The 13,433-nt window shown below is 71.8% G+C and overlaps 2 protein-coding genes across 2 annotated transcripts; one reads left to right on the top strand and one right to left on the bottom strand.

The window, feature by feature from the left end:
• Positions 1-2,664: 2,664 nt before the first annotated feature.
• On the bottom strand, positions 2,665-3,300 carry HAD (putative haloacid dehalogenase-like hydrolase; the record flags this gene model as incomplete). The annotated part of the gene is made up of 1 exon (XM_009033935.1): positions 2,665-3,300. One exon carries the CDS (start codon positions 3,298-3,300, stop codon positions 2,665-2,667), a length of 636 nt encoding a protein of 211 aa, XP_009032183.1.
• Positions 3,301-4,324: 1,024 nt separating this feature from the next.
• Positions 4,325-13,274, top strand: AURANDRAFT_60431 (hypothetical protein; the record flags this gene model as incomplete). Its single annotated transcript, XM_009034547.1, has 5 exons — positions 4,325-6,178; positions 6,343-7,584; positions 8,812-11,030; positions 11,259-11,835; positions 12,036-13,274. The coding sequence occupies 5 exons, from the start codon at positions 4,325-4,327 to the stop codon at positions 13,272-13,274; spliced, it is 7,131 nt and encodes a 2,376-aa protein (XP_009032795.1).
• Between the last annotated feature and the right edge of the window lie 159 nt (positions 13,275-13,433).

Here is a 13,433-nt window from a genome sequence, read left to right as displayed (position 1 = left end):
CGTCGGCGGCCCGGGCACACCGGGGCGCGTCTCGCCGGAACCGCGGAATCGGCGGAAGCCGATCTAGATCTCGCCGTTGAGGCGCTTGTAGCGGAGCTTGGCGCCGCCCGTGAGGAAGCCGTCCTTGCCCGCCGCGATCTGGTTGCGCTCGAGGACCGTGAGGCCGTCGTCGAAGTAGTCGCCGGCGCCGTAGTTGCCGTAGTCGGGGCGCGCCTTGGAGAGGAACTCGGAGGACCACTCCCACTTGGCCTGGCGCTCGGCGGAGCGCTCGCGGAGCACGTCCGGGCGGCCGAGGGCGAAGAGGAACTTGGGGGGCGTGGGGATGAGCGCCTCCTTCTCGGCCTCGATCTTCGCGGCCCGCGCCGCCGCGCGGTCCTCGAGCGCCGCGGGGTCGCCGAAGGCCCACTTCCAGCGGTTCGGCGTCTCGACCGTGCCGGCCGCGCGCGACGCCGACGTCGCCTTCGCGGGGGCCGCCTTCTTGGCGCCGAAGTTGAAGGCCGAGGCCGAGACGAGGAGGGCGAGGACGAGCTTCATGGTTCTGCGGCGGGGGGGGGGGGAAGCGGGTCAGTTTTTGTTGCGTTGAGAATCGCGCATCAACTCTCGTCGTCGGCGCGTCTTTCTGGGGCGCGCCGCCCCGCAGCAGCCGCCCGCGCCGCGCGCCGAGCTCAAATCGAGGCCCGACGGCGAAGCGGCTGCCGCAGAGCGCCGCGCGGCCCCGAAGACCGGCGGAGCGGCATTTTTCGAGAGCGCATCGTCTAGCGCTGGCGTGCGACCCTCTCGTGGTCTCTTATGGCTCTCGGGGGCGGCGCGCGCGCGAGCTTCCACGCTGTCGTCGCACATCGCGTAGTTGACGGTGTCGGATCGGGACTGGATCGGCTCGCTCCGCTTCGCCGCTCTCCCAAGCGCAGACGATGTCGTCCCGTGAGGCAGCCTAGTTCTCGAGAACGCGCGTCGTCAAGGTGCCTTAACTCGCACTGAGAGCACCACGCAATCGCTCTGCAAGAAATGCTGCGATTTCACGTCCTCGCATGCGTCTGCGGCTCCGCGGCAGCGCTTATAGCATCGCCGATGGCGAAACACAGCACGACGCGCCTCCTCGCCGAGCCGAAGCGCTCCTGGGCGGCGGAGAACCCGGCGACGCTGGCCTTCGTCTGCGGCGGCCTCTTCGGCCTCGCGCCGTACGCCGGCGAGCTCGCCGCGGCGACGCCGGCGGACTTCCTCCGAGCGGCGACGAACGGCTCGGGCCGCTGGCCCTTCCTCGGCTTCGCGCCCGTGGTCGGCTTCGCGGCGTCCGGTGCGTTGAAAGATCCAACATTCCGCACGCTGGCCGCGTCGCTGGCATCATTCGGCATCGCGAACCAGTTCGCCGCGCGCGTCGCCGAGGGCGTAATGCGATGACATAGAGAAGCTCACGCCCCCTTCTTACCCCGTCGAACCACGCCGTAGACGCACCGCGCGGCGAGCCCCACGTCGCCCGGCGCCGCGGCCTCGCCGCCGTCCGCGCACGCGAGCGCGGGCACGCCGCGCGCGGACCGCAGCACCGCGGCGGACGACGCCGCGCGGTGCCGCTGGGGCCAGTCGCGGGGCTCGACGGCGGCGACGTCGCGCCAGCGCCGCTGCTCGCGGCCGCCGCGCCGGAGCTTGGCGCCGAAGCCCGTGCCGTTGGCGCCCGCGGCCTCGGCGGCGCACGCCGGCGGCAGCGCGCGCGCGGCCGGCGGGAAGGCCGAGAGGCACACGTCCCAGAGGCAGTCGCGGCGCCAGCACGCGCCGCCCACGGGCGGCCCCACGTAGCCCGGGTCGCAGACGCACGTCGGCGCCGCGCCGGCGTCGCGCCGCCCGACGGCGGCCGTCGCGCCGTCGCGCGTGCAGGTCGCGTTGGGCTCGAGGCGCGGCCGGTCCGCGCCGAGGAGGCACGTCCACGCGTCCACGTAGCGAGACGGCGCGAGCACGACCTGCGGGGGGATCGCGGTCAAAGCTAATCAAAACACGAAAGACGCCGCGCGCCACGCGGTCCCAGTCGCCCTCGGGCCCGAACCCGAAGACGTGGGAGTCGAGGAGCGCGCCGCTCGCGAGGAAGCAGGGCTTGAACTCGGACGCGACGGCCTGGAGGTCCCAGCGGAGCTGGAGGACGTGGCCGTGGTCGCCCGGCGCGGCGAAGCCCCGGAGCAGCAGCAGCGAGAGGTAGCGCGCGCGGAGCGCGGCGTTGCGCGCCGGCGCCTCCGGGTCCAGCGCGAGCACGGGCGCGCCGAGCCGCGGCGCGTACCAGCGCGCGAGCACCGCCGCGGCGTCGAGCGGCGGCCGCGCGCCGTCGCAGGACGCGGTGACGCCGAAGACCCGGGACTCGTAGCCCATGCTCGCGAGCGCGTCGAAGAGGCGAACGTGCATGTCGCGGACGACGTTCTGCGCGCGGAGGCTCCCGTCGCCGCAGCGCCGCCGCTCGCCGCGCTTGCGCGAGTCGCGGAAGCTCTCGCCCCAGATGAGCACGGCGACCGAGCGCTTCGCCGGCGCCGCCGGCACCGGCGTCGCGTCGTCGACGCCGCAGGACGCGCGCCAGGCCTCCCGCGTCCACGCGGCGTCGGCGGCGACATACAGCAGCAGCCATGGATGTGGCAGCCGCATCCTTCAGGCCACCATCATGTTCCTAAGCCATAAGGTTGAACTTTATTACAGCAGCGGGCAGGACGGCCCGGCAGCCTGCTGCGCGACGAGCCCGCGGAGGAAGTCGGGCGTGACCTCGGTCCAGTCGGCGACCGTCGCCGTCGCGCCGGCGCTGCGCATGGCCTCGGCGGTCATGGACGTCGTCAGCCCGACGACGGCGACGCCCGCGGCGACGCCGGCCTTGATGCCCGTGCCCGAGTCCTCGAAGACGACGCAGGTTTTCGGTTCGACGCCGAGGCGCGCCATGGCCTCGAGGTAGGGGTCCGGGAAGGGCTTGGCGCGCGCGCACTCGGCGCCCACGAAAAGGTCGGAGATCGCGGCGCCGTTTTCGGGGAACTCGCGCGCGATCTGCCCGAGGACGGCCTCGCAGCCGCCGCGCTGGGCGTTGGACACGGCGACGCAGGTGACGCCCTCGGCCCGGCACCGGCCGAGGAAGCCGTCGAGGCCCTCGACGATCGTCGCGCCCGTCTTCGACACGTGCTCGCAGAAGAGCGCGTCCTTCTTCGCGCTCGCGGCCCGGAGCTCGTCGGCGCTCGGCGTCCCCGGGAGCACGTCCGCGAAGACGGCGTCGTCGACCTTGCCCGCGACGTGGGCCTTGAACCAGGCCGCGTCGACGACGTCGGAGACGCCGTGGGACGCCATCAAATCCTGGAACGCGAGGAGGTAGAGATGGTCCGTCACGGCCAGCGTGCCGTCGATGTCCAGCAGGCACGTCGGCTTCGCCATGACTCGGGACGCGACGCCGATGGCCTGGAGCAGGAAGGTTATGGGGCCGAGCTGGCTGGTGCGCATGCGATGCCGGGCTGCAACGGGGCTGCTCCATCGGTTCAAGCAAGCACTTCATGAGCTGATCAGTGTAAGCGACATGGCAGCTCGACTCCTTGCGGTCGTTCTGACGACTAATGCGCTACGCTCACAGACGCACCACGTCGCGCGCCTCGTGCGACTCCAGGGCGGCGGCGAAGTGCCGTCGCTCCAGGAGGGCATCGCGCAGTCGCTGCAGCTCCTCGACGGCGGCGACGTCGACGGCGCCGAGGCGCTGCTGCTGGACCTTAGGCGCCGGGACGCCCGGCGCGGCGACCTGCCGCCGCCGCTGCTGCGCGCCTTCGCGCGCGTCTTCGAGGCGCGGCGCGACGCGGCGCCGGAGGACGCGGGCCCCTGCGACGCGCTCGCGGCGCTTCGCGCGGACGCCGAGGACTGGGACGGCGTCTTCGACGCGTGCGTCGAGGGCATCCGGCGCGGCGGCGCGACGGACCGGCGGCGGGCTTTGAAGCTCCGCGCGAGCCGGTCCACCTGGCGCGGCTTCGACGGCGACGCGGACGAGACCGCGGAGGCCGAGGCGCTCGTCGCGGCCGACGCCGTCGCGGCGTTCGCCGCTCTAGCTTTGAACGTGAGCGGCGAGGCCTGCGCGCGGCGGAGCCGCGCGGCGCTCGACGCGGCGGTGGAAGCGGCGAAGGCCGAGGTCGCGGCGCTCGGCGACGCGAAGCCCGCGGCGGCGGCGTCGCGGCCCGGCGGCCGAAATCGCGAAATCCCGGGCCGCGCGGGCGCGCCGCGCGTCGCGTTCCTGACACCCGACGCCAACGGCGCCCACCCGCTGTCCCAGCTCCTGCCGTCGGCGCTCGTCGCCCTCGACGACGCCGACTTTGAGAAGATCGTCCTCGTGACGATGTGCGCCGCCGACGGCTCGGTGGAGCGCGAACGGGCGGAGCTCTCCGCGGACGTCGTCGTCGAGGGCCACGCGGCGTCGCCGCTGGCCATCGCGGCGGCGATCCGGGATTTGAAGGTCGACGTCCTCGTGGACATGTGCGGCCACGCGGGCTCGTCCGACGTCGCGCAAGTCCTCGCGCATCGGCCGGCGAGGGTCCAGATCCAGGGCGCGCTGGGCACGCCCGCGCCCATGGGCGGCGCGGGCATCTTCGACTGGTGCCTCTGTGATGGTGTCGTGGCGCCGGAACACCTGAAAACCGCCGCGGGCTGGGGGGCGGGCGACCACGGCGCGCTGCGGCTCCCGCGCACGTACTTCGTCGGCGACGCCGAGGCGTACAAGCGCCACGAGCTCGACGGCGTCAGGACGGCGCGGAGCGACCACGGCCTGCGGGACGGCGCCGTCGTGCTCGCCTGCATGAACCGGCCGCACAAGGTCGACCGCGACGGCTTCGACGGCTGGGTGGGAGTGGTCCGGGACCTCGCGCACCCGGCGGACGGCGCCGAGCCCGTCGACGCCGTGCTCTGGCTCTACGCGCCGGCGACGGGCGACGGCGAGAGTCTGCGGGATCGGGCGCTGCGGCGCGCGGCGGCGCTGCTGCCCGGCGGCCTCGCCGAGGCGACGGAGCGGGTCGCGTTCGCGGGGCCGGCGAGCCGCCCCCAGCACCTCGAGCGACTCCGCCACGCGGACCTGGCCCTGGACACGCGCCACTACAACTCGCACACGCTGGCCTGCGACTACGCCTGGGCCGGCGTGCCCCTCGTGACGGCGCTCTGCGACGACGAGCCGCGGTGGGCGTCGCGCGTCGGCGCGTCGGCGACGCTGGCGGCGACGCGGTACCCCGAGATCGCGAAACCCCTCGTCGCCACGGACTGGGGCGCGGCCTACGCCGAGGTCGCGATCGCCCTCGCCCGCGGCGGCGACCGGCGGCGCGCGCTGTCCGTCGCGCTGCGGCGGGGCCGCGTCGACGCGCCGCTGTGGAGCGGCCGGAGGTGGGCGGACGGATTCCGGCGCGCGCTCGCGGCGGCCCTGGGCGACGGCGCGGGCGGCGACATCGACGTGCCGCCGCTCGTGGACAGCGCCCACTGCATCGTGTTGGCGAGCGCGGCGCGGCGCGTGGAGAACTTTGAACGGCTCGCGGCCGCGGCGCCGGAGATCAAGCGGTTTAAAGCCGTCGAGGGCGGCGCGCCGGACGCGGTGGGCCAGGCCATCAAGGACCTGGGGATCACGCTCGCGACGGACGTCTGGCAGGCGACGGTGGGGCAGGTCGCGTGCCTGTGCTCCCACGCGTCGCTCTGGCGGCGCTTCTCCGCCTGCCCGAAGCCGCACTTCGTGGTTCTCGAGGACGACGCGCGCTTTCCCGCGGGCGCGGACGCGTTCCGCCGGGCCGTCGACGACGTCGTCCGCGGCGAACCCTTCGACGTGTGCTACCTCTACGTCTACCCGGACCACTGGCCGTCGCCGCCGCGCGTCGCGGACGATCCGAACCGGTTCCGCGTGTCGACGACGCCGGGCTTCCGGACGTGGTGCCTCCTGGCCTACGTCGTCTCGAAGCGGGGCGCGGAGAAGCTCCGGCGGCTGATCGAGACGGAGGAGGTCTACGCGCCCATCGACTGCATGGTCGCGGACTGGGGGTCCCGGGGCCTCCTCGACGTCCGCTGCGTCGACGCGAAGGGCTTCGTCGACAACGCGGGCCAGCTCGACATGCGCGTCCCGGACGACGCCGACGCCCTGCCCTCCAACATCTGGGGCACGGCGGACTTCGGGGGCGTCGCCAAGCCCGTCCACTCCCACGCCATGCCGCCCGTGCCCAAGGTCGCGCGGCCCGACGAGATCCCCAGCGACCGATAAGAAGTTGGACTAGTTATTGAAGGGGATGCGCGCCCGACTGCGTCCGTCCGGGGAGGGGGGGGGGGCCGAAGTTGAAGGAAACGTTTCTCCCACATTGAAACGTCGCGATGTGGGCTGCCTAAGTCAAGATGGTTGCGGCGGTCGTGCTCGAGGAGGAGGACAGGACGCTCGTGCGCGTGCGGGCCATCACGCGCTTCGTGGTCCTCGAGCCGGACACGCAGACCTGGAACTGGAGCCTCGGCGAGGCCGGGCGGCTCCTCTCGGAGCTCAGCGCGGCGTACCGGGGCCTGGGCTACGACGTGCAGTCGTGCCGCATCGTGACGAACCCCTTCGGCGAGTTCCTCAACTGCTCGTCGGCGGAGACGGCGCTCGCGGGGCTCGGCGTGCTCCAGGGGTGCCTCTCGGAGCTCGACGACGGCGCGTCGCGCGTCCGGTGCGCCGTCGGCGCGGCGCGGACCGCCGAGGAGCTCGCCCTCGTGCCGGCGATGATCGCCGAGTACGGGGACCTGTGCAACGTCTGCGTCAACGTGCCCGGCGACGACCTGGGGCTCGCGGACGCGGCGCTCTGCGACGCGGCGGCGGCGTGCGTCGCCGCGCTCGCGGCGACGACGCCCCGCGGCGAGGGGAACTTCAATTTCACGGCGAACTTCAACTGCGGGCCGGGCATCCCCTACTTCCCCGCGGCCTACAACCTGCGGGAGAACGGCGAGAGCTTCGCCGTGGGCCTCGAGCACGGCGGCCTCATCCTCCGGGAGCTCCGCGCGGAGGACCTCGGGGCCGTCGCGGCGCCGGAGCGGTCCGCGGCGCTGCGGCGCGCGTTCGGCCGCGTGCGCGACGCCGTCGAGGCCCACGTCGCGCCGCTCGTCGAGGCCGCGGAGGCCGCGGCGGCCGCGCGGCAGGTCGCGTTCGCGGGCGTCGACGCGTCGCCGGCGCCCTGCCGCGACGTGTCCATCTGCGACCTCTTCGCGGCGCTGGGCGTGCCCCGCGTCGGCGCCGCGGGCACGGTCGAGGCCGCGGCGCTCCTGGCGCGCATGTTCAAGTCGCCGCGCGGCGCGCCGCTCGTCGGCTTCAGCGGCCTCATGCTGAGCTGCCTCGAGGACGAGGGCCTCGCCGCCGCCGCGGGCCGGGGCCAGCTCGACATCTACACGTTGCTCCAGTGCTCCTGCGTCTGCGGCATCGGCCTCGACTGCGTCCCCGTGCCCGGCGACTGCCCCGAGAGCGACGTCGCCGCGCTCCTCCGCGACACGGGCGCGCTCGCGTTCCGCCACGACAAGCCCCTCACGGTGCGCCTCTTCCCCTGCCCGGGGCTCGCCGCCGGCGACATCGCGGCCTTCGCGAGCGAGGACCTCGTCGACTGCGCCGTCTTCGCCGTGCCCGGCCGCCGCGCTCTGACATACTAAGTTAGAACGAAAGGGCCGCCGCTTCCAAAGGGCCGGCCGCTCGGGATGGGGCGCGCGCGCGCGTCAGCAGCAGTCGTCGAGGCCCTCGTACCAGCGCCGGATCTGGCCGAGCATGGCGAAGTAGACCGTCGCGGACATGCTCGTTCTCACGATGGCCGGGCCGATGCCGCGGTAGGTGAGCTGGAGGGGCTTGTCCGTCACGTACTGGACGCGGAGCGCGTCGACGGGGTGGAGGAGGAGGGCCCACGCGGTGCCCGCGCACGCGCCGGCGATCGCGTTGCCCGCGAACGTGTCCGGCCCGCGCTTCTGCGCCTCCATGGCCGTCGCGAAGGCCGCGAAGTAGACGGCGTTGCCCGGGATCTCGCGGCAGGCCATGGCCGCCGTGCCCTTGACCAGCAGCCGGCTGAGGCCGCTGTTCGCGATGACGCAGCCCGTCTGCCGCAGGTTCTTGATCGACTCGATCGGGCCCCGGAGCAGCGCATCGCCCAAACCCGACGCCGCGCCCGCGGCGGCGGGGCCGAGGCCCGCGCCCACGAGCAGGCCGTAGGTGAACTGCATCTGGCCGAAGAAGAGGAAGCCGCCCGCGGTCGCGGGGACGACGCCGCGCCACAAGCCCGCGGCGAGGAGGCCCCCGGCCTGGCCGCACTGGCGCCGCACGAGCATCGTGTCCAGGGGGTGCGTGCAGAAGGTCGCGATGCCGCCGGCCAACGCCGACCCGGCGAAGAGGGCGAGGCCCTGGAACCGGCGCGGCGCGGCCTCGGACGCGGCGTCGAGGCCCTCGGGCAGCGCCGCGCGCGAGACGAGCCGCGCGTTCGTCCGCGTCGTCGTGTCCCGCCGCGCGAGCCAGCGGTCGACGGCGTCGCCGAGGGGCGCGAGGGTCGACGTCGCGTCCGCCGCCGCCCCGGCGCCGCCCCGCGCGCCCCGCGTCGGCGCCCAGGCGCTCAGCCACTTATCCTTGGAGCCCCGCGCCTCCCCTTTTCTGTGGGCCTGGTAGGCGTGGCGATACGCGAGGACCTCGGGGGTCTCCAGGGCCGGCAGGAACGCCGGGGGCATCCTGGGGGACGTCGCCGACATCTCCGACATCCCGGGAGCGGGCGGGCGCCTCCCACGACGTGCGGCTGACACAAAGCGCGCTTGGATCTGTAAGGTTACGTTGCACTTCAAAAACGACCTCGAGCGCTAACACGATGTTGTGAGAGCGCCATGCCCGGCGGCCACGGCCTCGCCCACGGCGCCGCCCATGCGAACACGGCGTCGGCCTCGCTCAAGCCCGAGGAGACCGTCGAGAGCCGGAAGCAGCGGAAGAAGCGCGAGCGCGCCGCGGAGCAGAAGTACCAGGACGACAAGCTCTGCAGCAGCTCGAACATCGCGGCCATGGAGAAATTGTGCGGCTGCAACACGGAGGGCCTGCTCCTGGAATCGGCGCTCAAGGAGGCGCGCGCCCTCGGCGACCTCGCGACCTTCGTGCTCTTCCAGCGGAAGAAGCAGCCGCCCGACGTGCGCGCGCAGATGCCCGGCTGGGACCCCGTCGCGTGCAAGGTCGAGACGCTCGACAACTACGCCGAGGCCTTCGCCGGCCTGCGCCGCGAGGAGATCAGCCTGGCGAAGAAGCGCACGATCCACAAGGGCGTGTCCCTGCGCAAGGCGCTCCGCGGCCCGGGCCCGCCGAAGATCACTCCCATGGACATCGCGAAGATCCACGCGCGGTCCGCGGGCCTGACCGTGCCCGAGTGGCTCGAGGAGCGCAAGAAGCGCGACGAGAACTACGTCGACCGGAAGCGCTACCGGCTCAAGCAGCACGAGGCCCGGGTCGTCGAGATGGCGAACGACCCGCGGCCGCAGGCCCACGAGTTCGAGGCCGCGTCGGCGGAGCTCGTCGCGGACCGCCTCGGCGACGAGGCCGCGGACGACGGGCGCAAGAAGCGGCGGCGCGTGCGGAAGATGGAGCGGCGCCTCGCGTCCATGGCCCTCGTGGAGTGCGTCTACGTCGCGCAGCTCGCGGGCGGCACCCACTTCCAGCTCGGCAACCCGCTCAAGCAGGTCATGAGCGACCTCTGGTGGGCGCCGGCGTCGACGACGGAGAACTACGCCTTTCTGAGATCCGAGAACATCACGCACGTCGTCAACGTGAGCGAGCGCTACCCGAACCACTTCCCCGACGACTTTGTGTACTGCCGCGTCCGCGTGAACAACGACAACGACGACGCCCAGGACACGCTCTACGAGGAGTACGAGATGGCCTGCCGCTTCATCCGCCAGGCGCTGGACTGCGGCGGCCGCGTCGTCGTGTCCTGCCCCTCCGGGCTCGACGCGTCCGCGACGTGCCTCATGGCGTTCCTCATCTACGACCAGGGCGTGCCCCTGACGGCGGGCTACAAGATCCTCAAGGTCTTCGAGCCGGAGATCGGCCTGAGCCGCCAGCACGCCCTCTTCCTGACGCTCTTCGAGATGGACACGATGCGGCGGACGTCCGTGTCGCGGAACCACCGCTACCTCGCGAGCCCGCTCTTCAAGCTCTTCCACAAGTTCTGCCCCTACGCGCCCGTCATGTCCGTCGGCATCTACTTCGCTCTCGGGTACCTCCAGCTCCCGGAGCCGCGCTACCTCGCCTTCGGGCGGCCGAAGTTCTTCGCGGATTTGCACCCGGAGCTGAAGCAAAAGGCGGAGAAGCCCAAGGGCGGCGTGCCCCCGGGCAGCCTCAAGGTCGAGGTCAAGTACTGCGGCCCCGTGACGCTGCTCGTCTGCCTCTTCGTGCCCTGCGGCACGCTCGCCTGCTGCTTCCCCTGCGACAAGAAGGCCGTCTACCAGGCGCCCGACGGGCAGCGCTACGACCGCAAGGGCCGCAAGGCCGTGGCGCACCCCGTCGCGCGGGCCCTGCGCGCCGCGGGCCGCGGCGGCGCCTACGCCTGGGACCGGGTGCGCTACGCCTACGCCGCGACGGCCGCGGGCGCGCATTTCGCGTACGACGCCGTCGACGCGGTCCGCCGCGGCGGCAAGCTCCGGCCCAAGCCGAGCCACTACCTCAAGGAGTACTACGACCGGGCCGACGCCAAGGCGGCGGAGGAGCCCCGGGTGCGCCTGTCCCTGGCGCGCGACGACCAGAAGCTCCACGTCTACGGCGCCGGCGACGCGCCCGCGGCCGGCCCGGGCCGGCGGCCGTCGCTCGCGCCCCTGGACCGCGCGAGCTCCATCCAGGTCCAGGGCGCGCCGGGCGGCCTCGACAAGAAGCCGTTGGCGCCCATCAAGCGCCGGAGCACCGTCAAGGTCAAGAAGGCGACGTCGATGCGCTGGGACGAGGCCACGGAGACGTCCGACGGCACGGAGAAGAGCGGCAACTTCGGCGCGCGGAAGGAGTCGATCCACTGGCGCCGCCAGGCCAAGCAGAACGAGGAGTACGTCGACGAGGCGTCCGCGTCGTAAGAGGGATTGTTGTGGTTTCGTGGGGCGTCGGGGAGCTGTCCGGACCGCGTCCTTGACAGGACCTTGTGGATTCGGCTCGCCAAAGAGTGGACGTCTCGACGTCGTCCGCGAGCGTCGTGCTTTGCGCGAGGTAGTTTTGCTCGCGAGCGGACCTGGATCGACGAAACGCAGGAGCTTGCGCTCGAACCGGTCATGTTCACGACCCACTCGAGGCCCGTGCGCAGCTCCAAGCCGTCGGCTCCGGCCGGGACGAAGCGAAAGCCCCTGGATAAAAAGCTTTACTGCCTCGACACGACGCAGCGCATCCCGCTCGCGCTCCGGCCGAAGCTCTGGGAGGAGCCCCACGCGGAATCCTTCTGGGAGCTCTTCTACGATTTGATCATTGTCGTCGCGTTCATCCGCCTGAGCTCGGGGAAATATAATTTGACGCCCGCGGGCCTCACGACGACGTCCGTCCTCTGCCTCAATTTCTGGAGCTGTTGGTCCATGACGAACATGTACATCACGAGCTTCGCGCAGAACGATGTTTTCCACCGGCTCTACTACTCGGGGCACATCGCGCTCACGTTCGTCATGACCATGTACCTCGGCCATGCTGAATTTAGCTTTTTCATTTTCAACGTCCAGGCCCGCGACTTCTCTCTCGCGTCCATCGCCATCCGCGTGTTGACGAGCATCATGTGGTTCCACGTTTTGTGCAAGATCCCGCGCGGCCTGAGCGCCGCGGGCCGGGCGCGCCTGCGGCGGTCGACGCTCGTCAAGCTCCTCGGGCTCGCGGCGTCGATGACCTGCTTCGCGCTCGTGGCGTGCAGGGCAGGACAAGGGTGATTCAACGTCGCTTCAACGTGAGTCTTCCGCGCGCGCGCGTTCTGGAAAAAGCATCTACGCTTCGAGACCGTTCCGAGAGATGATCGCTCGTCCAAAAATCAGCCGAAACGAGTGGAAAATGGCCGAGAGAGGAGCCTTTGAAGTTGGGAATTTCGCACTCTTGTCCTGCCCAGGTGGCGTGGTGGGAGCCGGACTGGGACCCGAAGGGCCACGACAACCCCTGCGGCCGGCGGCTCGCGGACGCCTACGACGACCACGACTACGACGACCTCTACGACGACGGCTACGACTGCGGCCACGAGATCCACCCTTCCCACTACAAGTCCATCGCCGCGTGGGGCGCGGCCGTGCTGGTCGAGCAGGTCGCCTTCGTCGGCGCGACCGTGGGAATGTCCGACGCGAAGGAGCTGCCCTTCCCGTACGAGTACGCGGCCGACCGCATGCAGGCGTGGATCATGCTGTCGTTCGGCGAGTCGGTCATCGGCCTCCTCAACGACGAGACGCGGCTCGAGACCTACCAGCTCAAGTTCAAGATCCTCATCTTCTTCACGGTCATGGGGCTCTGCTCGGTCTACTTCGACGTCATGCAGGGGGGGCGCGCGCTCGAGCACTACCGCGCGGGCGGCGACTCGCCGGGGACGCGGGCCAAGGTCGGCGCGTTCTTCGTCGGCCAGGGGCTGCTGAGCCTCGCGATCTTCTTCCTGGGCATGGGCGTCAAGGCGCTGACCCACTTCATCTTCGAATTCATCGTCTTCGTCGACGACACGCGGTGCGGCAAGCGCCAGAAGGAGAACGGCCTCTGGCGGCGGCTCGCGGGGGCCGAGGCCCCGGACGTCATGGCGGCGAACGACGACTACGACGACTTCACGTGGCTCGTCGTCGTCGCCCTGAACGTGGTCTACGGATCTTGCATCCTCGTGTCCTACACGATGCCGACGTCCGCGCCGGCGTGGCGCGTCCACGGCGGCCGCCTCGGGGGCTTCGCCGTCATGCTCGCGACGATCTACGTCGCGTCGCACCGCGACAACATCGCCACGGCCGTCGAGCACGTCGACGACGACCGCTGCGCCGAGTTCCTCGCGACGCAGGACGAGACGCCGGGCGGGTCGTGGGGGGACGGCTACACGGTGACGGAGGCGCTCTTCCTCAGTATGGTACTGGCGAACGCGGCCATCGGGCTCGCGCACCTCTCCATCGAGTTCGAGGCGCCGGCCGTCGACATAATCACGCGCGCGGAGGTCTCGCGCCCGCAGCGCAAGTTCTCCATCAGCCACAACCCGCGCCGGCCCAAGGACATGGCGGACGTCGTCCTCACCCGCATGCGCGCGCACGCCGCCGCGCGCAAGATAATCCGCCGCTACCGCGCGCGCAAGCGGGCGGAGGCCGAGGAGGCGGCGGTCGTCGTGAGCTGAGGCCGCTCGACACGTATTGTAGTCACCGATCCGTGTCGGTCTCCTCGACGCGTCTCTGAACGTAGGGGGTCCGGGAGGAACGCGGGAGTCGGAGTTCTCAGTGGCTCGGCCTCAGGCTCAGCGAGCTGTCCTGAGCTGGCCTGGTGTTGGTAAGTGTGT

This window comes from Aureococcus anophagefferens (assembly GCF_000186865.1).
Source record: "Aureococcus anophagefferens unplaced genomic scaffold AURANscaffold_1, whole genome shotgun sequence".
Taxonomy (NCBI): domain Eukaryota; class Pelagophyceae; order Pelagomonadales; family Pelagomonadaceae; genus Aureococcus; species Aureococcus anophagefferens.
This window is presented reverse-complemented; position numbering and strand designations above follow the sequence as displayed.